Here is a 26,186-nt window from a genome sequence, read left to right as displayed (position 1 = left end):
ATGCTGACCAATAGGAGAGAAGGATCTCATGGCGGTGATTAGCATCAGGAACCAATGGGAGAGCAGGAGGATGGTGGCGAGTCTACTCAGTTGGCGACGCGCGAGTTTCACAATTGTTATCGTTGGTCCGGGCGAATCTCGGACTTTCCAGCAACAACCTTTCGTATCTTGAAAAATTATCGTATGTAGAGCCGTAAAATTTTTCGTGTTAGCTTTCGTATCTCGAGTTTTTCATAAGTTGAGCCTTACGTATCTCGAGGTACTACTGTATATGGTAAATTTGTATTCTGTCGTGTCTCTGATTATTAAAACATCAAGAAAAGGAATTTTGTTGTCTGTTTCCCATTCAACCTTTAAATTTGATGCTGGGCACTAATGCGTTTAATTTTGAAAGGAATTCATTAAAATTGCCCCACCTATTATCCCAAAATGTTAGAATATCATCTACATATCTCATCCACAGCATGTTTTTGGGTTTTATTGCATTTATTACTGTAGTTTCAAAAGTATTCCATGTACAGATTGGCTAAAACAGGACTTAAAGGACTACCCATACTACACCCAAATTTTTGCCTGTAGAATGATTCCCCGAATGAAAATACGTTATTAGATGCACATAATTCAACTAACTTTATTATTTTGGCAAGTGCCAATGGGAAGTGATCTGAATAGGGGGATAATTGTTCCCTTAAAAACTGAAGAACGTCCTGTATTGGTACTTTTGTAAATAGGGAATCTACGTCAAGGCTTAAAAGTTTTATGTTGTGAAGTGGTATATGTGCTTCTCTGAATTTGTGACAAAAATCTTCCGAATGTTTAATGGGACTGGGAGAAAAAGTGCCTAAAAAAAGGGAAAGGAGGCTAGCTTAACCATTTAGAAATTTTGTAATTGAAAGCTCCGGCACATGAAACGATGGGTCTGAATGGAAGATTGTTAAATTTCTCTAATAGTTCAATACTCTTTTTTTTGTCTTGGCCAATTAATCTTACTTTCTGAAAAAATTCTGTAGGAACGTTTTGGAGGGAATTTTTCGTCAGTTTGTCGTAAGTGTTTGTGTCGCTAAGGAGCTGGTTGATTTTGTCGAGGTAGAAGTCTTTGTCCGTTATTACGATTTTGCCGTCTTTGTCGGATCTACTTATTATAACATCTAACTTCTTTAGTGAGTGGATGGCTATCATAAATCTACGGGAAACAGGATATTTCTTATTTAGGTCAGTTAAAGCATTTAGTAACACTCCTTTTAAACATATCTCTTCACGGCTGCAGTTTTTGTCAGATATGAATTTATCAAAAGCCACTATGAAGTCTAGTTTGCTTTTGCGGTCTGGTATGAGGGCCAAAGATAAGCCTAGATTTAAAACTAAAATGTTGATTTACAGTAAGGGGGTTGTTGGGTAAGTTTAAAACTTTGTCTTGTTGCTCAAGATTATTCCATGCGCTATTGTTTATTAAGTTATTTAAATTGCGTAAAAGTCTGTTGGAATGAGTCACGCTGTTATAGGCAGCAATGTCGGAACAGAATGAAATCAGATACCTGTATATGTGGTCCGTAGTGAGGAGGCGAAGATTAGACTGAGTTCCATATATCACTCTGTGTAGTACCAAGATGTCGTTTTTCGTGTCCCTCCCGTTACACCAGTTGACGATGTAGGTGCACGAGTGGGCCGTAGCTCACTCAGTAGAGCAGTCAGCCTGATACATTCCAGGCAAGAGAATGTAGTGGCAGACAAGCTCAGCCACCAGAATCAGGTGATTGGGACAGAGTGGTATCTACACCCAGACATGGCGGAAAGGCTCTTCGACCTGGGGGGGCGTCCAGTAGTGGATCTGTTTGCCAACCAGCACAACAGAAAACTTCAGGTTTTTCTCTCAGTTGTGCTGGACCCATGGGCAGCTGCAGAGGATGCGTTCCAACACCCGTGGGACAACCTTGTATTCTACGCCTTTCCCCCCGTTCTGTCTTACTGGCAAGGTGATCAGCAGGTTGCTGGTCACCAGCAATCTTTGGATGATTCTGGTAGTACCCAAATGGCCTGAGGCTGTTTGGTATCCGAACCTGCTGGCTCTTCTCTCAGAGGCACTGCGAGAGATTCCCCCATGGCACAACCTGCTGTGTCATCCAAATGTAGAACGTACCACCAGGCAGTACATTCCCTGTGTCTTCACGGCTGGTGGTTATCCACCATCTCTTGCGAGCGAGAGACTTTTCTCGTGGAGCAGCAACAGAGATGGCTGGATACCTCAAACAGTTCTCTGCAGCAGTATACCAGAGAAAGTGGTCTGTCTTCTGTGGTTGGTGTCGTAGACGGTGTCTCTCTCTGCTCAGAGCCACTCTTCAGCAGGTAGCAGATTTCCTGATCTTCCTTCGCTGAGAGAAGCTCCTCTCTGTTTCAGCAGTCAAAGTATACAGAGCCGCCCTGGCACTAGTCCTCAAGCTGCGAGGAGTTGATACTTCCTCCTCCATGGAAATATCTCCTGATGAGGAGCTTCGAGAGGTCTTGCCCACCCAGGGAACTCGGGGCCCCCTGGATGGGACAACTCTTGTCATAAGGAGTTTGACTTGTAGACCCTACGAGCTTCTCCGGGAGTTGTCAGACAGGGATCTGACCCTCAAGACCATCTTTCTGCTGGCCCTGGCATGGTGAAGAGAGTAGGAAAACTTCATGGTCTTTCAGTGTCAAACACTGAGGGGATGGGGATCAGTTACGCTTGATTTTGTCCCAGATTTCATAGCGAAGACTCAGAACCCTTCAGTCCCTGGCACCTGGTTCAAGTCCTTCATGATCCCCACCCTAGAGGACTTTACTGGTGCTACGGTGCTATCTGAAGAAAACTTTACACCTGAGGCCTCAGTGTTGATTCCTCTTCGTTAGCGCCGGGGTGACCAAGAAAGAAGTGTCCAAGAATACTGTTTCTTTCTGGCTTCGTGAGGTGATCAGGAAAGTGTACGACTCTGAAAGGAGTGTCGACACCAGTACCTTTCGTCTGAGAGCCCATGAAGTTAGAGGTATTGGTCCAACCCTTGCATTCATAAGAGGTATGCATGCCTCCCTCTTATGAATTGGTCCAGAGGTCTGGCCGCTAATACTGCAATTCTCACTCCGATCAGTTGGACAGAGGCTAGGTTCCCCCTCCTTGCTCTTACGGCCAAGGAGGGAACCCAGGTTGGGCGAACACCAGTCTGTTCACACTGTTCACAAGACTCGGATTCTTCCCATCAATAAGTGAGTCTTCCTTACGTAAAACACTGATGTTTTTGTATAGCGTGTCGGAACAAATCACAATTTTTGAAAGTAAATTGTATTTTTCCTAACCAGACAAACTTGAGGTCCTTTACATAAAGGCCCACCTCATGCCACCCCTCACTGGGCCTAAAGCAAAGTGGAATGTTTACATCCAGTCGGGCGGGACTCCTGACCATCAGACAAGCAGTTACTGCCTGACTTCTTTGTTATTAAATCTTACGACCGGTCCAGCTGGCGCTGAAAGTAATTCCTTATGTAAAGTACCTCAGGGTTGTATAGTTAGGAAAAATACAATTAACTTTCAAAAATTGTGATTGTATTTTTTATGTAATTGATACTGATACCATGATGCACGATAACTTAAAATGATTAATTCATTATTCCAAAAAAATACAAACGCTCCCTCACTGTACTTCAGGTTAGCTGTGTATCACCGCAATGACGAATAATTTTGTTAATCATTTGTGCTAAATTTTATTGTGAAAAGCTCTCTTCTTTCATTTACTGTTTTGTTAATTTTGTTCAACTAGACCATCTCACTCGGCGCACCGAACACTGGCCCAATTAAGACTTTTTTTTTTTTTTTTTTTCTGTATTGCTTTTGATCGTTTTTATAGTTTATCATTATGTTAAATTTATTGGGAAATTTCCTTTTTATGTGAATTGTTATTGCTTTTACATATATAGAATATTTTAATTCTCTTCTCCTTCTCTCCTCAACATATCAACACTCCCACGTTCAGTCTCAAGAAGGCTGGGGGTGACGTCACCGCGGTTACGTATGATTCTATACAACTTTTATGCTAAATGTTATATTGAACACTAAATTTTATATTAAATGCTTTATACTTTTATTTATTTTGTCAAATATTGTTATCATTACTATATATTGTAGATGATCAGTCAGTTTGAAGTACGAGCATTTGTTTGACAAACTATACAAAATTTTCTCGAAAATTTTGTTAGAAAAACAGAAAGTTCAACATAAGAAACGTTCAACAAACGAGGTACCACTGTATGTCAAATAATATGACGGGAGGGGAACTTTGCCATATAATGGTCAACAATTTTAATGGTTTGTATGCAGTTCTCTCTCTCTCTCTCTCTCTCTCTCTCTCTCTCTCTCTCTCTCTTTCTTACTGAGATGAGATCGTTTTCTGGTACATGTATGTAATAAGTTTATTATTAATATTTTCCAATAAGACATAATACTATAATGAGTATAATAATAATACTATAACTGTAATTACAAAATTCATATGTGAGTATTTTAAATACAATAACCTTTCCATTTCACTTTTAAATACTGCAAGGACGGTCTCTCTCTCTCTCTCTCTCTCTCTTCTCTCTCTCTCTCTCTCTCTCTCTCTCTCTCTCTCTCTCTCTCTCTTGGTGGCAGGTGTTAAAAGTACGTATGTATGTACGTATATACCTTTAACCCCTTCGCCACCGGCCCGTCGCATTGCCGATAATGCCTGCATACCGCATGAGACCCCCTGTCGACTGCGAGTATATTGGTCATCACTTGCTCCCACTAAATTTTATATAATTCATATTTTTCCTTTATATTCTTATGTGAAAATATTGTGTATATATCAATGATATTGTTTTTTACCGCATGGGTCAAAAAAAAATAATATATCATATATATATATATATATATATATATTATATATATATATATATATAATTCATATTTTTCCTTTATATTCTTATGTGAAAATATTGTGTATATATCAATGAATATTGTTTACCGCATAAAAAAAAAAAAAAAAAAAAAAAAAAACAAAAAAAAAAAAAAAAAAAAAAAATATATATATATATATTATATATAATATATATATATATTTTATTAAATTGGGCATATTCCTATTCATTGATGTATAGCTGTTTCCCTATGAACCCTAGTACTAACTGTTTCCGTAAGAAAACTAGTTACTGCTATTACTACTGTACTGTTTTACTATACTTTTACTACTCAGCTACTTATCACTACTTTACTACTATACTACTAGTGTTTTATCTGCATTTACTCCAAATATTCCTCTTTTTTTTTCCGATATCCTTATTATATATATATATATATATATATATATATATATATATATATATATATATATATTAGTATATATCACATTTTCCGTGATTCATATACATATATCGGGAAGCTACAATGTCCCACTTTAAATATCTAGATTCGGATCTACCTCGGAATTATATATTTTTCATATATGCTTAACCGAAGGGGAATTTTTTCTCGATAATAGATTTGCCTGGACCAGGGTGCGAACCTATAGATCCTTTCAAACCCAGGAACGTCAGTGAAGCTTTACCTACTACACCACCGCGAGAGGCCCTCTCGCGGTGGTGTAGTATGTAAAGCTTCACTGACGTTCCTGGGTTTGAAAGGATCCATAGGTTTCGCGACCTGGTCCGTGGCAATCTATTATCGAGAAAACATTCCCCTTCGGTTAAGCATATATGAAAATATATTAATTCCGAGGTAGAGCGAATTAGATATTAAAGGACATTGTAGCTCGATATATATGAATCACGGAAATGTGATATGACTTACTTATTATATATATATATATATATATATATATATATATAATATATATATATATATATATATATATATATATATATATATATATATATAGTATATATATATATATAATATATATATATATATATATATAATATATATATATATATATATATAATAAGGATATCGGAAAAAAGAGGAATATTTAGTGGAAAAGTAAATGCAGAAATAAAACACTTATAAAGTAGTAGAAATAGTAGTAAAGTAGTAGAAATAAAGTAGCTGAAAAAGTAGTAAGTATTAGTAAAACAGTAGCAGTAGTAATAGCAGTTACATACTAGTTTTTCTTACGGAAACAGTTAGTACTAGGGTTCATAGGGAAACAGCGTATACATCAATGAATGTTTATGGCAATTGGTAATGACAACAGTAATTAAGTAATAACTAATAATGATAATAATAATAATAATAAATAATAATAATAATAATAATAACAATAATAGTAAATCACAAGTAATACCACTGCTACTACTGCTAGCATATAGAAAAAAATAATGTAAGAATACAAATTCCATGTAAAAGTGTAAGAAAAAATGAAAGTAGTTTTCATAAAACAGTATGTATGTAACACCGAAAATATGTCCTCTGCTGTGCTTAGCTGAGGGGGGGTTGGTTTAATTATTACTGCCTCGAAGACCCAGCTCTTGGGGCCTCAAAATTTCGTTTTTTATGTGCATGAGGGGGGGGGGAGTGCCAAACAAAAAAGATATAAAGTGTTCCTTTGAGCATAGTCCCAGGCTCCCCCACCCCCCCAGGGCACCCAGGGCAGTGGTAAATGGTTTTATCCTTCCTCTTCTTGAAGTCCCTGGTGCAGATGCGACCATTTCTTCTGTTTCTTGGGTTGAAAATCGAACCCAGGAATGTATGACGCTCATGTTAGGCATCTTCGTGGGTTTCTGTGACTTCTTTTCCTCTTCTGCTTCGAGGATGGCCCTGCCACCAGGACTATGGTGAAATACCAAACCCTTACTTACTTTGAGGATAAATGCCATGAAGTCCTTCTTATAGCATTTTTGGTTCTTGTAGGCCAAGTAGGTAGTTCAGCAGTAATCCCGAAAGATTAAAATGTATACCAAAGTTTTTTGAACCAGGCAAGGGATTTCTTTCCAAAGGCATATGGTTCGAGCAGCTGGTCTGCCATATCAACGCTCCCCATCATCAGACTATTATATTTTTTCAATATGGAGTGGCTTGTTATAAAAAACAGTTTTTATCTCCGAAGAATGTTTTGCACTTCTCAACCATGCCAGCTGTATACAGTGTTGTCAATACATTGACCTCCTTTTTGTCCATATACTACTTGACAACGAGAGTGTTGCCCTTCCTTGCAAAAGTTGACTGATGTTTGGAGAGTTTTTAATTTATAAGTTTCTTAGGGGTCCCCTGCCAGCTTGTACAACTCCAGTAAGTGATGTGTCCCCATGGTGAGTAAGTAATCTTCCAAGGCGATAACTGGTATACCAATTATCCGTAACTACATGACGTCCCTGTCAAGCAAATTCTTCATTAGATGAACTACGATGATCTCTGATATGGATAGGTTAGCAGCCTGGGTCAGGTACAGAAAAACTCGTATCCTTCCCATAATACACCTCGAAATTCCACGAATAGCCATTCCAATTTGGATCTGAAGGGCATAGATAAATAAAACTTTTATTCCAAATCTGGATCTTTTTGTTTCTGATAAATTGTTTGAATTCCAGTCTCCCTTTCCAGAGCATCAGTGCCTCATCTACTGCAATATCCTTCCCTGGTGTGAGCAGAGTCTGGCTGCGTTGGCGCAGTAAGTCAAAAAAGGGTTCAATACGAGTCTTAGGCCTTTTCTTATCCACTTGGTCTAATGGAGCAAACCTCATTAATTTCAGCAGGCAAAGAAATCTTGCTCGAGACATTACTCTTTACAAAAAATACTTGGACCCCCTTACCATGGCATCTCGTGACCGAATACATATGCATACGGGGCATTTTATTCACCCCCTCCCCTTATCATCAGCAAGCTATGAAAAACATACATCTCATCACGAGTCACAGGCCTCCATAGAAGTCCATTCACCTTACGTTTTCCTGTTGAGCGAAAATATTCATCTGCCCGAGCATTCATCCATTCACACAATGTGTCAATTACATCACCACAAAAGAAATAACAAAATGCATCTCGTGGGCAGCTGTAATCTGGTGTGTAAGGAGAGATAATATTGTCACCCTCCGTGTAATCGGGGGGCGGGTCTGGCCGCACGTCACAAAATGGATCGGTTATGAACTGCCAACCAATTCATCAACAATAGCTTCCATTCTCCTCCAAACCTCGTTGTCACTGTCATCCTCTAAGAAACTATCATCACTGTCGCTACAATCATCATCTGATAAATCTGGCAGATACTCAGACCCTGACTCTGAAACGCTATCATCCGACATGACGCTGGAAAAAAAGAAAGAAAAAAAAACATAAAATAACTGCAATCGAAAGGGAAAAAAGTTTAGAATTCAAATCCTCATGATTTACTCACAAAATCGTGATATCCTTCATTCATAAAAGCCTGAGGCGCACTGGTATATGATAGCCCGGTACCCCTCCTGATATACCATATAAAAATGACGTCACGACGACAGTCGGACACTCATTGGTTAAAATGAATGGTGGGTGGAGCTTAAGCACCTCTCTCGTACACAATACTGTGTCTGCTAGCCGTCCAAGCTAAAGAAAACAGCTTTGTTTTTCGAGGAGGGATGAAAGACATATAAGCGTACGTCGCGGTCTTCTATTATTAGACCATAAAAGACGTACATGTGTACGTCCCGGTGGCGAAGGGGTTAAGGATACTACTAATGTTTAATATTACTTTGAAATTATGTTAATACAATCTCTTAAGATTAATACAGTAATATGATTAGAATTTAAGGTACATCTGATGTAGGATGTTACATAAGGTATGCATTTAGTGTTTCTATTTCTTCCTCGCTCTCTCTCTCTCTCTCTCTCCTCTCTCTCTCTCTCTCTTCTCTAAACTCTCTCTCTTCTCTCTCTCTCTCTCTCTCTCTCTCTCTCTCTCAGCAAAAGAATTGAATAGACAGACAAATAGATACTTGTTCAACCCTCTCTTTCTTTCTTCTCTGGAAAAGAGATATATGTATATATAGATATATATATATATATAGTATATATATATATCAGTATATGTATATATAGATATATATATATATATATATATATATATATATATATATATATATACATATAGTATATATATATATATATATATATATATATATACACATATATATATATATATATATATATATATATATATATATATATATATATATATATATATATATATATATATGTGTGTGTGTATAGTATATATTTGTATGTATATCAATATATATATATCTATAATCATATATAATAATATGAAGAATCATAATCTATATATATTATATATGGTCTGTATCATCCATCTATAGATATATATATATAAGTCTATTATTCTCTATATTATTATCTATAATATTATATTCATGTACTCCTTATACCTATCTATGTGTATATACTATACTATATATATATAATGTCTATAACTTCTCTTATAATAATCATATCATCTTCAATATCGAAAACTAACTCTCTATCTATATCTATATATCATCAATAATCCTATATCTTCATATACAATATACACATACATACACATACACATACACATACCATACATATACACACAGTGGTACCTCGACATACGAAAACAAATACGAAAAATTTTACGTCTCCATACGAAAATTGCTCAAGTTACGAAAGGTTGTTGCTGTAAAGTCCCGAGATTCGCCCGGACCACCGAGAACAATTTTAAAACTCCCGCGCCGCCAACTGAGTAAACTCGCCACCATCCTCCTGCTCTCCCATTGGTTCCTGATGCTAGTCGCCCCATAAGATCCTGCTCTCCTATTGGTCAGCATCTACCCCTTGTGCTTTAAGTATTCTATTGGTTCTAGGTATGCTGTAAATTGAAAAACTTATTCATGCAATACATTTAATAAAAAAAAAAATTAGGTAAAGATAGAATAAAGAATAGAAATGAATGGTTATTATACTGTTTGGTAGTTTCAGTAGTTGAAGGTAATGAAAATTTATGGCTTACAGTGTACTAGGAAAAGTGATTGCTTGGCGATCGTTCGATACTCGTAAATGCTGGATGTAAACAGAAGTTTGGAAGCTTTTTTTTGTTTGTTTGTTATTATAGTTAATGGTTACTTAATAATTATTTGAAATGAGTACATGCAATACATTTAATAAAAAAATTGTGAATTAGATATCATAAAAATAAAAAATAAATAAATGGCACTGCTAGCATCGAAGCCAACAAATACGTATTTTTTAGAATTCTTCTGTTTTGATATTACGTTACGTATATGTTTCATTATAGCTGTCAGCAACTCTGTATCTCCATTAGGTTTAAAGATAAGAAATAAAGAATATAAATGAATGGTTTATTGGAATCTGTTTGGTAGTTTCATTAGTTGAAGAGAGATACTAATGAAAATTTATGGCTTACTGTGTCCTAGGAAAAGTGATTGCTTGGCGTTCGTTCGGTACTCGTAAGAGCTGAATGTAAACAAACGATTGGAAGTTTTTTTTTTATGTATTATAGTTAATGATTAATTAATAATTATTTGAAATTAGTAACATACTGATTATTTATACATTTTGTATTGGCCAAATTAATTCTAAGCTTTTAGCCCCCCCCTTGCTTAGGTTTAGATGTCAGAATCATAGACTAGGCTACAGTAGCAACCGCTAACATAGGCTAGGCTTATTGCTAAGGGACATATGCTAAGGTCCTAATATATGCAGTAAAAATGGGGTTTAACATTACATGCAGTTGAATATTACTCAAGTATGTACAGTATTTTGCCTTTTTGGAGTCATATTTCTTCCGGCGGATCGGCGTCGTAACCCTAGAACATGTGTCGTAGGCCTGGAAATATAATTTACTGGGGTGTTTTTGTAGGGCTTGGAACGGATTAGGCATTTTACATGTAAAATGCGGTTCAAGATACGAAAAACTCATGATAGGAAGGCCGCCTCAGAACGGATTGATTTCCTATCTCGAGGTACCACTGTATATACATAGTTGTAAATTACACATCTGTTTACAATAGATATATTCTTTTAACCCACATTTTTAATCTTTTATACAGGTATACAAATCGAGTCGTAACACTTTGGTATAGACCCCCAGAACTATTACTAGGAGAAAGAAATTATGGTCCACCTGTGGATATGTGGGGAGCAGGATGTATTATGGCTGAGATGTGGACTCGAACACCAATATTACAGGTAAAGTTTTTCAAGTAAAACTAAGAGGTTTTGGAACATTTCAATCTAGTTAGAATATATTTTTTTAGGTGATGAATTCAAACATTAGGTAATGTAGTATTTATGATGTTCATAGCTTGAGATTCAAACTAAAATTAGTGATGAATTTGTAATAGTGGTTGATTTAATTTCGTTGGTTTCAATTTCCCTGTCAGCAATGTGTTTGGAAGTTTGTAATATGAAAGATTCAGTACTAGTTGTCAAATCTTATCTTTTGTTTTAGAAAAAGAAATTAGACTAAAATAAGTTAATATGTATGTGTGAAGTTTAAGGCCCCACCTGCCCTTTTCTCTCCATATGATGGACAGGAAGTATAAAAAAAAAACTATACTGAGTAGTAACTTTCATAGCTCAGCCATAAGGTAAAATGATGTATCTTAGAATACCAGTGATATTGTGTACTGCATATTGCTCTGGGGCAGAGTATAGTGTTAGGCTTTTGTATTTCAACTGCTCTTAACTTAGTTCCTAGCATTGGGAATCAATTATACTAAAGGATTTTTTGGTCATTGGCATTTTATTTTTAGGAAAACAATTATTTTTGTTACGTCTGTTAGTTTAATAAACTACTATTTCAAGTACAATCATTGTTCCTAATGCTAGTTTACTTTTCAGGGTAGCACAGAACAACACCAGCTTGCCCTTATCACGAAGCTATGTGGGTCTATAACACCAGAAGTGTGGCCAACTGTAGAAAATTTAGATCTATATACCAAAATGGAACTGGCCCGGGGACAAAAACGTAGAGTCATTGAAAGACTTCATCATTATGTTCGAGATAGTCAGGTAACATGACTTGGTATTGCTTTTTTTGTATAGCAGTTAGACTTTAAAATATGGAAGGCTTTTTCACCTTAGATTCACTGAAAACTTGAGAGTTGTTTGTTTTTTATGGTATAATAAATCTTTCATAGACTTAATTGCTCACTCTTTTTCAGCTGTTCATTCTTTGCTGAAGATTAATCATGCAATGAGCACACAGTTTCTCTGAGACTTAAATGAATACATGGTACACCCCAGTGATGCATCTGGATTGCAGTCTTAATTTATAAGTGTTCAGAAGGACAGTAGAGTATGGCTGTAATTCATGTGTCAGGTGGGAGAGCAGTAGTGTCTGAAAACTAAAAAATGCAAAGAATTGTTAATTTTAACTATCTGTTGACCCATCCCTTTCAGGTGATTCAAGAGTGTATTGTTAACCATTCAGTTTTTTTTCTGTCGTTGGGCCACGAGGCTATATCAAGTGTTATTTATCTTCATTGAGTGTTAATTATCACCGATGCTGATTGTATCGTGTTTTGTTATTCATATGATTAACAAATGTTGTCCATACAATGCATATCTCCCCTATTTGGATGATAATATAAAGACCAATAAACCAAATTATTCTATGAGCCCTGTAATCAGTAGTATTGGTAGTGTCACATATTCATTGTCAAAATTGTTTAATTTTTACAGCTTTTAGTTGGCAAAATAAGAAGAATTATATCATTAATTGTGTTGATTTTTCTGTAATAAAATATAAAAATGTAAGCTCCAGGACAATGAAATCACAATTAGTTTTGGTGTAACTAGGTTGTTTGAAATATGAACCAGTTGGATAAATTTTTACTTTAATGGTTAGGCTTATTTTACAGTTAATTAGGCTTTCCATGGTAGATATTTGCTTCTATTTAAATGGTAAATATTTTGGACAGATTTGTTATGCAGATGTGAAATTGACTTTTACCCATTCTTTCAAACATTTTCATGGAATTTTATGAGTTGTTTAGCTGATTCCAGTTTTCATGACAATATTCTATGGCTCATTTCTGCTGAGGACATATTTTGTAATTGTAAAGTTCACTTGGACAGATCATACATTGAATGGATTGGTACCTTTGATTTAGTTTACAGTTGGGAAGGAAGAAAAAACTAAAGCTCTTTTAGATGTCATTGTGATTAGAAATGACCGCATTTTGACATTAAAAATACACCAAAAAGGTAGTAACAGTCACCCGAACTAGAGTACCCAATGTCGTCGATCAAGGGAAATTTTTATGTTAACTATATCCTCAGTACTTTGTCCAATCTCACCAGACTGATGACCACTAATGCACTGAGATTATGGTGCATATCCAGGTTAAGAATCCCAGAGTGGTAACCACTGAGGGTAACAGTATTGCTCCTTCCCCCTATTGAGCTTTCTTGGTGAGAGGGACCTGATCATGGATAAAATTGACCCTTGAGAGCCAGGCTAAAAAATAACATGTGCAGCACCCAAGATTGTGCCAAACTTGAGGTTGGCCAATTTAAGAAAGAGGATAATAAGCAAATGCACACGGTGTAAGAAAAAAATTTTAAAAAATTCTCCCTACCTTCCCCAAGAAGTTGAAAATGACTATGTGGGACCTCTTTTACAAGACAATTGTAAATTTTAGCAAGTTATACTTATTTTGTAAAATTATAATTATAGCTCACAGAAGTGTAAAAGTTGTTGAGCAACTTTCATTTGTGAATTTTGAGTTCTAGCGACTCGTTACGATATTGCTGAACCAGGAATCCTGACTTGCTCTACGCCTATGACTGGTGTCAGATGAATACTTTAGATAGAGAGGAAGTGATTCCTAAAAATACAGTTGAAGTCTGTAATAGGTGTCTAATGAATAAGTCTAATGAATAAGCAGACTTACCTTTGATGGATGAGAGATTCAGTTTGGCTTACTCTTTCTGTTTTGTTTTTTATTGGTGGTCAACGAATACCACGGATAGGGAGGGAAACAGATTCGATGATGCATGCATTTTTTTTCTTCAAAACCTAAAGAATACATTTTATTGGGAGATACTCTGCTCTCTTTCACACCTCAGGCAACTCTATCCAAATTCTTGCTATGAATCCCACTGCGTGAGAGCATCACTAATGATAACAGTTATTTTAGAATTCCCCGCACCAAAAACGGAAGCCTTAAAATGCATGTTTTTATACATTCAACACCTGTCAGATATATACATAGCTTTTACTCCGTCGTCCGACAGAAATTCGAATTTCGCGGCACAAGCGGCAGGTAGGTCAGGTGATCTACCCCCCCGCCGCTGGGTGGCGGGAATAGGAACTATACCCGTTTTCTCATTCATATTTTTTCTGTCGCTTGGAATGTAAACAACGTTTGCAGTTCCTCCTGATGGATTTTCGTGTTTCATCGCCATCGATCGTCTGGTTGGGGGGGGGGGGGCTAAACTTTACAGGGAAGTAATGGATCTTTGGTTCGGCATACGCTTTTGTTAACTTTTAGAATTTTTTTGTTTTTTATAAAATTAACTTCGAAAATTTAGAAGATTAGTGACGTGTAACTACCGAAGTTTTCGGTGGTAGACACTCGTCCACTTTCACGAAAGTGAATTAACGTATACTTTCATGAAAGGGAATTACTTATATTTATTCATTAATACAAATAAGTGTTAGAGTTTGATTGAGGAAATGTATATCTTTCTTCCTAGTTGGGGAAGTCAGAAAAGTAACTATCCCTTTAGAAGCTTTACTTAGCTCTTTGTTGTTTAACGAGCAATTCTAGTAGTAACAGTACCTAGTAGTTTGTTGCATCCTCATCACCTTCTTACTCCGCAGAATCTAAACAATATCATATTTGCAAATTGGCAGACTTTGGATATAAGTTCGAATGCGAACTCTTAGAAACGTAAGAAGTGAATATGTGTTCCCCATTACAATGGAGGGTGCGTCTGATCGGCTCTGTCTCGCTCTCAGGTCTAGACCTCTTCCAAGCTCACAAGCCCAGAGGGAGAATGTCGAAAACCGTAAGGAGGTTTCAGAGAATCCCCACACCGGTCAGGCGTCCCCTCTGGCAGTTCTGTAGCCCGTCCCAGACTGCCAGGGATAGCCATTGGAAAGGCATCCTAAAACAGTGTTTCTCCCTTTTTATGCGTACGGTTCCTCGATGGATAGAAGAACTTGAATGAATGAAATTGGCGAAGATCCTCGTATAATGCCTTCTGGTAGAATTATTCAAAAATTAGAATGACAATAATCGATTCCCCACCTTTCGGATCAGGCGACGATTTTAGTAGCGCCTTCTAATATTAGAGATCATTCGATAACATTTGTGATACAGTCATTGTTCGAACATTTTTTTTCGCAACTAGACGATTTTTAGTTTCGCTATCCAATGGGGGTGGGGGGTTTATGAAAGGTGTTATTTATTTCAACATAAGATTCCCCATCGGTGCATTTTAGATATAAATCTATTATGATGAGAACGATTTAGATTTTTTGTTTGTCAATCGAATGAATTATATGGATCTCGTTGAGTGATAAAGCATATATGTATGACTTTTTAAGCTTCTAGCTCCTACCATGCTTAGGACAAATCGCCTTAGGACTACGGTATGGCAAGGCATAGACACATACCGAAATTTATGCTATAATGGTCAAGTGAAATCCTTACAAAATTTCCATAAATTAATACGGTTTACCTTAATGTAACAGTATTAGTATAGAGGATTCTATTAAGCTAGAGTATGATTATATGATGCTATCGTGTCTTCGAGAAGTGATCGGAGAAGCATATCTTTATTGGTGGATTGAGAGTAGGATAGAACATTTTTCTTCGTGTTAGAAGAGGTTTCCATGAAATTACCAGTACCCTTCTAGGGACTTTCCTAGGAAGGAATAGGTTTAAAAAAGAATTGTTTAGAGACACCTATTTAGTTTCTAGACTTGTCGAAGTCTCGTTTTAGCTTAATATGCTATATAAAAACTTCCTGAAGTCGATAATAATTATAAGATTCCTTTATTTAATGAGTAACTGGCAACTCTGGAAAGGGAAGGCCAGACTGCTTTCGCTTTGAAGACCAACCAACGCAGTCGCAGTACCATCTTGTTCTCAGTCGTGAGAGGTCGTTTACAGCTCTCTCTCCTGCGGAATGGGATAACTAACCGTATCTCTTCCCTACAATCGTGGTCTTAGCCTCGGATTGAGGGAATACTGAAGCTATCATAAATAATATAGTGTCTGCCTTTTGTTAGGAATCTTTCAATAAGAAGGATATTACAACCTTTCAATGCTGTTTACCGTAGGTAACATGATTAAAGGATTCTAATGCAGCAGAACATGATATTATTTAATGCACTCATACTTACGAAAGCATGGCTTATTAGAATACATACTTAGTGAGAAGAGAGATGTAATAGAGATTCACTTCAAGACTACGGTATGGTTAAGTCTTTCGAAAAAGGACACAACCGTATTTAGAATCGGATATTGCGCAGAAGTTGTATGAGTCGGATGGGAAACATTCTTTTAGTGGGAAATGGTTTCCCTGAATGGATTATACTACGTATATAAAAGTTTTTCATAATAAGAACGGAATTAACATATGAAAGGATGTCGGGTACCATAAAGACACAGATGTTCTGGCACATAACATAAAGATAATTAGTAGGAGGCGCCAGCCTGGCGCAGATGCGCCACCCTGGCGCGGGTTGCGCCGGCCTGGCGCAGGTTGCGCCACCCTGGCGCGAGTTGCGCCACCCTGGCGCAAATTGCGCCAGCTTGGTGCAATAAGCCTAGAGCACCATCCAAAATATTTCTCGTTTGAGCGAGTTATTAAATAAAAGCAATACAAGAATTTGCGAGTCCGTGAGAACCTCGATCGACGATAATAACTGTTTTAAGTACAGTAGACCCTTGACTCACGAACGCATTGACCCACGTACAACTCGATCCCCGACCAAAATTATAGGTAAAATTTCACCCTTGACCTACGAACTAACTTTGAGATACAACAATAAAAAAAGCGGAAAATAAAAATTCTGTTTGGGTCTGAACTAATTTTGAGACATGAACATTTGAAAAATGCTGGAAATTTCTGGAAAATAACAATTCACTTTGTTTCACAAACTAATTTTTTTAGACACAAACATTTGAAAAATGCGCGAAATCGCCCAGCACACGTGAGAGCGTTTAGTTGCCATGGGAACAGCCATCCTCCATCCGCCCACGCACGGCGTCACCACACGCATCGCTCTTTGTCTCATCTCATTGTGTACAAGACGTTCGTCAATTCGCTTTTAGCATTTTTTGCGCTAAAACTTGTGAATTTTCTTCATAATGGGCCCTAAGAAAGTGAAGAGTGGTGGTGAAAGTAAGAAAGTGAAGAGTGATGGTGAGAAGAGGGTGCAGAGGAAGATAACCACTGACTGCAGTGAACATGACTTCATTCAGTTTCAAGTTCCTTCCACCCAACACGACCTCTGTTCTCCAGCCCATGGACCAACAAGTCATTAGCAATTTTAAGAAATTATATACGAAGCGCTCTTCTCCAGATGCTTCCGTGTAACTGAAGAGACAATTAACCTTAAAAGAATTTTGGAAGAAGCACTTTAATGTTTTTCACTGCATAACCCTCATTGATAACGCATGGACTGAAGTTACGTACCGCACATTAAATTCTGCGTGGCGGAAACTTTGGCCCAAGTGCGTAACTGTCCGTGACTTTGAGGGCTTCGATGCAGAGATTGTGCAAGAAATTGTGTCCATGGGCAACAGTATGGGTCTACAAGTCAACGACGAAGATGTTGAAGAATTGGTCGCTGAACATTCAGAAGATTTGACTGCGGACGAACTTGTTCAACTCCACAAAGAGCAGCAGGAGCAACTTGCTCGGAGCAATCAACTGACGAAGAGGAGGCTGGGGAGGAAGTTACAGATGTCAGCAGTGATGTGATAAAAGCCGCATTGGAAAAGTGGAATGATGTCCAGTGCTTCCTTGAATTGTATCATCCGGACAAAATTGTTACGAACAGGATCGTGAATATGCTCAATGAAAATTTAATGAGCCATTTCAGAAAAGTTATGCAAGGAAGGAAAAGGCAACAGACATTGGATAAGTTTGTGATTAAACGTTCACCAAAAAAACAAAAAAACCTAGAAGAGTTGAATCTCCGGAACGAGATCTCCCCGACCTGGATGGGGGAGGGTCTCCTTCCGCACAATAACCTCCTCCCCACCCACCACCCTCCTCTTCTCTTGTCCGTCAAGCCAGAAGTCTCGCCAGTCATAGTAAGTGTTCACTTTACAAACGTTTTTATAGTGTTAGTTTACCATTTTAAATTATATTATTAGATATATTAAGGTTTTTTACACTGACTTTTACATTATCTGTGTAAAATAAGGCAAAATATACTAATATATATTGGTTCGTAGGGTCGAGAACCAATTAATATTATTCCCATTAAACCTTATGGGGAAATTAGCTCCGAGTCACGAACAATTTGGAACACGACCAAGGTCTACGGAACGGATTGTGTTCGTGAGTCAAGGGTCTACTGTATGTCTAACATTTATTGCAAAGAGTTTTGTGGAACCTGCGAGAAGTCTTCTTCATAGATCTCTTAGCAAGAAGAAGACGAACAGCCCTTCCTGTAGACTGCTTCCTTTTCCTCAAACCATGCATAAGGAATCATAAGCGCCAGCCAGACGCCTGCTCTAACTAGAAATAATTAGTTTAATAGATATACCTTAGAGCAAATTATGCTTTCTACATAGAGCTGGGAAGTTACTCAGTACCCTCGCACTGGAGTGGTCCTTCTCGTTCAGGAAAAAAAGGGGGGGGATACGGAAGAATTAACCGCCAGGAAAGAATAATTCCCCTTCCGATATACTCGTATTAGAGGAAAATTGAGAAGAAACATCCAACTATGGAAGTACTGTAGAATTATAGGATTCTTACAGCACCTCTTCTTATTTTGATATCGAGATTTCCTGACCAAGGTTGCGAGTAATAGGCCATAAAGGCTCCAGCCAGGCTTTAACCAGGCGATAGGCGCCAACCAGGCGCGAGCGCCAGCTAGGCGCGAGGCGTCAGCCAGGCACGAGCGCCAGGCTTTAACCAGGCGATAGGCGCCAACCAGGCGCGAGGCGTCAGCCAGGCGCGAGGCGTCAGCCAGGCGCGAGCGCCAGCCAGGCGCAAGATATCAGGATCTCCAATTTCTCAGTATTTGGAGATAGACTTTCCAAGAGTTTCCTCTTTGAGAACTGACACAAGAATCAGTTTTTTTTCCTGACAGTGACACAAGTTTTTTCGCACAGGCGGCCGGCCGTGGCCCTTGTCCAGGATTAACTGAAATTGCGGAAGTCTAACAAGAACAGACTTCTCATGTCAGGTAACATAGTGGTCGCGTGAGCGACTTCTTTCCTGGCAAGAGGAGTTGTTTTGGGAGAAACTCTTTTTGCCAGATCAACCCTCTACTGACAATTATTCTAGATATCGCACAGGCGAACGTAGTACGTGTCAGGATAAGTGGGTTCTTCTGCTTTATAGACCTTTACATGGTGAAGAGAACTGATATCTTTAGAGGTCTCTCGCCTTTCCTCAACCCTTATGAGACAAGGGATAGATAATATCTCGGACTCATAAGTTAATCTGGGTGCAGGTTTTAGAAAGACCTTGGCAACCCCTTTTTTATTGCACGTTTCGGCTAGTCCCTTGAAACTCATGCAGCTCCTCTTTCTCCTCTTTCATGTTATTAACAGGATGGTATATTATCCCTACTCCATGTAAACATATAACAAGGAAGACCTTGTAATGTTTTTGGTACTGGAAAAGACCTGTAGGAGCTCTCAGTATTGGGTGAGAGGCTCTTTCAAGTATCTGAACCGTACATTACGGCCTGATGTCCTAGGATAGGAATCTTGAATGATTCTCCTCGATCCTGATCAGTTAGTAGGAGAATAGGATAATAAATAATTTGTTTTGCAGAATAACGATGATAGAATTTTTCCATTCTCTCGTTGCCCAGGCACGAGGACAGGAAGAAAGAATAAAAGAGAGAGGTAGCAATATACGCCATCTTTATGTATAGAAAGGGGAATAAAATTTAGTCTTTTTCCCCTAAAAGATAAACTCTTTACAGAATGTAAGACAAAGGGCGTCAAAGAAAGAGAGGATATATGTTATTGCTCATTTTAGACTTAGTGAGGTTGGATTCTCAGAGGTCACGTTCTTCGTCACAGCCAGGTTTTGGAAGTCTTTTTCCAAGACAGTCTGAATATTCTTTCAACATCTATTTTAAATGGACCTTAACAACCTCTCCACTCTGAGTCTGTCTGCGTGCAGACTGACCAGGAATGGACAGAATGAGAGGATGTTTCAAGGTAAATGACAGTAGTCATGGATAAGATATATAATTATTGCAGATCGTGCTTGAGGGAATGAGGAAACTGTCCTCTTCCTTCATACCTCTGTGAACCACATAGCGGTTTTTTCTTCCCTTTCAGAGGGAAAGAATTACCTTTGTATATATTGCTATCAAAGAACGCAGTAAAAGGCTATACTCTGTCTCTATAAAGGGAATTGGAGATTGCAAGAGCATTAAGATCTTCGGGATCTTACACAATACCTCTATACGACAAGACTTGGAGTCAGTCTTATAGTTACAATGGGATCCTATTTGGGCCTCAGATTCGTGTTCTGACAAGATGGAACTGCTCCTCATCAATGTCTCTCTTGGTACTAATCGACCAAAAGGACGAGTGAGATTTTGGGCTTGGAATTCTGGAAATCAAATTCTAGAAAGAATCGGCAATGGGTTTCTGCCAGCATGGTATGTTTGGCAAAAGAACTATACCGTTTTATTCCTGGATCAATGCTTTCAGATAAAGGATTCGTTGTCCAGGCAATGTATTTACGTTGTTATCTACAAAAGAAGATAAGATTTAAACGTTTGCTGACAGAGTCTTTGGAATACGATGAGGGCTCAAAACTACTTCCCAGAAGGTTCGAAGAGATATATTTAAAGAGCTAGAAATCGGGAATCCTCCCAATTTCAGCTCAGAGTCTCCTTAAACTTCCAGGCTCTTTCCCTGCCTTCGTGCAAGGATAGGGAAGATTTTGCAACGAGAGAACTCGTCAACATGTAGGAAGAGTGCTCGTTAGCAACTGAAGTATCAAGTATGATCCTCCTCGGAGGAAGACTGGTCTCTCGGACTATTAGATTTCCTATCGTCTACTGGATGTAGCCGACTAAAATTACCTCCCCTTGTTGCAGAGGCCATAAGCTCAAAGTGAAAGAATTTCTTTCCCCCCTTTTCCTTTCTCTGATAAACGATTGTGGATGTTCAGACTTTCGGACAATGTAGCGCCAATCAGGCGCCAAATGCCAAACAGGTGTAAAGACGCCAGAGCAAGACAGTCCAATTAAACACTGTCATTGTCTGATGAGGAGAAGGAGTAGGCCTCCAATCTGGCGCAGATGCGCTAGAGGCGAATGAATCAGGCAAATAAAGTGTCCGAGGTGGACATCGCCAGTTTTCATCGAGACTCTTAACAAGCTCGAATCTCCAGCAAGTGGGGAGAAGTCAGCCAGGCGCGAGGAGCCAGCCAGGCGCGAGGCGCCAGGCAAGCGAAGCACCAGCCAGACGCGAGGCACCAGCCAGGCGCGAGACGCCAGGCAGGCGCGAGGCGCCAGGCTGGCGCGAGGCACCAGCCAGGCGCTAGGCGCCAGCCAGGCGCGAGACGCCAGGCAGGCGCGAGGCTCCAGCCAGGCGCGAGGCTCCAGCCAGGCGCGAGGCGCCAGACCAGGGGCGGAGGCGCCAGTCAAGGCGCGAGGCTCCAGTCAGCGCGAGGCTCCAGTCAGGCGCGAGGCGCCAGCAGGCGCGAGACGCCAGGCAGGCGCGAGGCGCCAGCCAGGGGCGAGGCGCCAGACAGGCGCGAGGCGCCAGCCAGGCGCAAGCCAGGCTCTGGGCTTCATCTAGAAGAGATCTGTTGCAAAGAAAGCCCTGGTCTTCTTTGGAAGAGTGGAATCTCTAAAACACTTCTTGAGTAACTTGACGTTTCCTTCAAACAGCTAAGAATTAAAAGCGCTTGAAGTGCGAGCTTTTAACAATTCTTGTTCTTTCCATAATAATATGTCGTGAGAGTCATATTAGCTGTATAACGGGAGATGCAACTCTGTGTTGACTTCTCTTTGCATGAAGGAGATCAAGTGGGCCTATGAGAGATCCTTCTCTCTTTGTTATACGTGTCCACGGATGCGTTGCTGGGATAGGGAGCCGACACTGATCCTTAACTAGTGAATTAAAATTTTTTATTTTTTTTTTTATTTTTTATTTTTAACATAAGTGTATTATTTTCTGGGGTTATTTGAAATGAGTTTGGGGATAGCTCTTTTCAAATTAAGCACAAACCCTCGTGTTAGGATCAGGTGATCGGGATCGGTGTTGTGCTCCTTAAATTATGCCAATAGGCATTGGTGTATTGTCATGTAAGTGGATAAGACCCCATAGACAAATGACCACTATATTCCTGTCAAGTAAGTGGATAGAACCGCATTGACAGATCTACAAGAACTCTTAGCCATAGGTCACATCCTCGCTGAGGCTCTTGAGACGAAGCAGACTACTAGCAATAGCTAGGAAGTCGACCCTTCGTCTAAACACATAGGAACCAAGGTTTTATTTATTTATTACCTACAACGTATGTTGTTTACCTGTCTATTCAGTAATAGCTGTCTTTTACCCTCCACCAATGGTGTGAATCAGCTATGTATATATCTGACAGGTAAGTTGAATGTATAAAAATGATATTGTTATGATACAATAAAGTTTTATACATACTTACCTGCAGATATCTACAAATTAAAATGGCCCCACCCCCCAGCCTCCCCTCAGGTGAACAGCTGGAAGAAAAAAATATGAAACAAATGAAAAAAAAGAAAACGGGTATGGTTCCTATTCCCTTTCCCGCCCCCCCCCCCCCCCTACCCAGCGGCGGGGGGGTGGGGGTAGATCACCTGACCTACCTGCCGCTTGTGCCGCGAAATTCGAATTTCTGTCGGACGACGGAGTAAAAGCTATGTATATATCTGCCCGGTAAGTATGTATAAAACTTTATTGTATCATAATATCATTTTTAAAATATTTTCTGTTCAAAGTTACTTTATCGTTCATTCCCCAAAATATTTGCATACTCTCGTGTTACACCCTGCATGATTATTGTAGCTGTCAAAGAGCAACCCAGTCTATTTCATTTTTTTTTTTTTTTTTTAAAAAAAAAAAAAAAAAAAATGAAATAGACTTAAACAAGAACGTCACCTTTCATATTTCTTATCCTTTCAGATACTTATAATATGCTTATGGTAGTAGGTCTAGCCATACATGTGAAACTAATTTTAATTAATTTCTATTTAGAAGAAATGAATAGCTACAGAAAGATCAACCCAAGAAAGCTTTAATGAAGTGAAGCCTTTGTAACCTGATTTTTTCGTGCCTAGAACTACGTTTTACATGTAATTTGCCTAATTCGTTCCAAGCCCTACAAAAACACCACAGTAAATTTTATGATAAAGCTAAATTGACCAATAAACAATGAAATACAACAATTTAGACCATTCAATACCTAACATAACCATGATTGTACCTGTAAATAAAGTGTATTAGTGTACAGGGTACAAGAAATACTGTATGTACATGTACGTATGTATGTAGTAAAATGTGGAACCTTACCTTTTGAGTGAGGCAATGTCAGAAAGTGACGACAGAGGAGGAGGAGGACAAATGGCAGAAAACATGAGCACTTAACTTTACGAAACACATTAAAAAATGGCAGAAAACATTTAACACTAAACTTTACGAAACACATTAACAAACAGCAGAAAACATTAACATTTCTTGATTATCTCCATCTTCATTCTCCATAGAAAGCATCCTCTTATTTCCGTGAACTTCAGCAACATTCTTGGGACCCATGGTTAATAACGTAAGTAATTAAGTTCACACACAGCACGATAAAGTAACTCACAGTACAACGAACGCGAAATCACTAACATGAATTTACGTTAACAAACAAAATATATGTGAACGAACAAATTCCAGGTGTTTACGATAACACTGCCGCAAAAAATGGTCAAGGAACGCCTTTACATAGAGGCATGATGGGACAGATGCTGACCAATAGGAGAGCAGGATCTTACGGCAGTGACTAGCATCAGGAACCAATGGGAGAGTGGGAGGATGGTGGCGAGTATACTGAGTTGGTGGCGCGCAAGTTTTAAAATTGTTCTCGGTGTCCCGGGCGAATCTCGGACTTTACTCTTTCGCAACCTGAATTATTTTCGTACACAGAAGCAAAATAAATCTTCGTCTTTGCTTTCATAACCTGAATTTTTCGTACAGTGGGACTTTCGTATGTAGAGGTTCCTTTGTATTCGTCAGTTTTGATTCCCACGGCTTTCCAACGTGTCCAGATGAAACAGGATGATATGCAAGGATTTCAATAAAAAATAAAAGGCTGAATTATATTAGTTTGATTTTTTTATGATTGTTTTTTGACTTTCAATAGCTAGGTCTGAGTAAATTATGTTAAGCAATTATGAAAAAGATAAGAAAAAAGCAGAACATGGCCAATAAAACAAGAATAACAGGAATAATCAAATAAAGCAGATTAATATACATATTGTCGTTTTAAATATTCATTTACATTACATATCTGAGAGAGTATACTGCTGAAAATAGACCTAGGCTAATCATGTGTGAAAATCAGAAGTCAAATTTAGGCCCACTCAGTGTGTCATGCAAATTATTTTATTGATCAAAGGACAAAATTAGTTTAATTAAACATTGTTATTAAAGAATGTTAACGCCTTAATGTATTATTTATCGGCTGTAGGAGACAAAATGACAACACCCCAGTGCAGTACGATACGTTGGGTCATGACTCGAGCGGTAGCAGAGCCAACTTCAAAATGCTTATGCTGTCATGATGCTAGAGTTGAGAATAAAATTAGAATTCGTAGACCCATCGGTATATATTTTCCTTACTTTGCAAAATAATTATCCTTAATACGTTGAATATATTTACCCAATTCTAATGTAAAGTAATGTTAAGTAAATAATCTGGCACCTGCATATGGCAATATTTCCATAACAAACAATGAATTAAGAAAGTACACCAATTCTTTGTTAGCTGACTGTATATATATTATATATATATATATATATATATAATATATATATATATATATAGAATATATATACTACAATATATAGAATATATTATATATATATAATAATATAATATATATATTATAATATAATATATACATATATATATATAATAATTATAATTATAATATAATAATATAATTATATATATTATATATATAAATATATATATATATATTAATAATATAATATATATTATATATATATATATATTTATAATATAATATATTATATATATATTAATATAATATATATATATAATATATTATTATATATATATATTATTAATATATATATATTTATATATTATTATATATTTATATATATATTTTCCTATAATATTATTATATATATGAATATATCTTATATATATATATTTATATATATATATTTATTATATAAATAAATTTATTTAGATATTTATATTATATATCTATTTCTATATATATATATATATATAGATTATATATATATATATATATATATATTAATATCTATATATATATATGTATATAATATTATCTATAAATATATATAAATATCTATATCTATATAATATATTATATAAGATATCTATATATATATTATATATATTATAATTATATTATTATATATAAATATATAATTATATCTACTATATATATATATATATAGCTATATATATTATATATAATAATATACATATATATATATATAATATAATATAATATATATATATATATATTCTCTCTCCTCTCTCTCTCTCTATAATATATATAATATATATTATTATATATATATTATATATATATAAGATATATATCTATATCCTATAATATATATAGATATATATCTTTATATCTTTATATATATAATATTATATATATAAATATTTATATATATATATATATAAAATTTTAATCTTTATATATATTATATATATATATATATATATATATATATATATATATTAATATAGATTATA

The 26,186-nt window shown here is 37.1% G+C and overlaps 1 protein-coding gene across 2 annotated transcripts in view; it reads left to right on the top strand.

Annotated features, from left to right (window-relative positions):
- The window catches only part of LOC135220527 (cyclin-dependent kinase 9-like), a 167,725-nt gene that overhangs the window by 129,110 nt on the left and 12,429 nt on the right, over positions 1-26,186 (top strand). For both annotated transcript variants that reach the window (XM_064257708.1, XM_064257707.1), the window contains 2 exons: positions 11,051-11,189; positions 11,844-12,014. In XM_064257708.1, the coding sequence (XP_064113778.1) occupies positions 11,051-11,189; positions 11,844-12,014 (310 nt within the window). The remainder of the gene's footprint in view (positions 1-11,050; positions 11,190-11,843; positions 12,015-26,186) is intronic.

Source organism: Macrobrachium nipponense, chromosome 2, assembly GCF_015104395.2.
Source record: "Macrobrachium nipponense isolate FS-2020 chromosome 2, ASM1510439v2, whole genome shotgun sequence".
Lineage (NCBI taxonomy): Eukaryota > Metazoa > Arthropoda > Malacostraca > Decapoda > Palaemonidae > Macrobrachium > Macrobrachium nipponense.
This window is presented reverse-complemented; position numbering and strand designations above follow the sequence as displayed.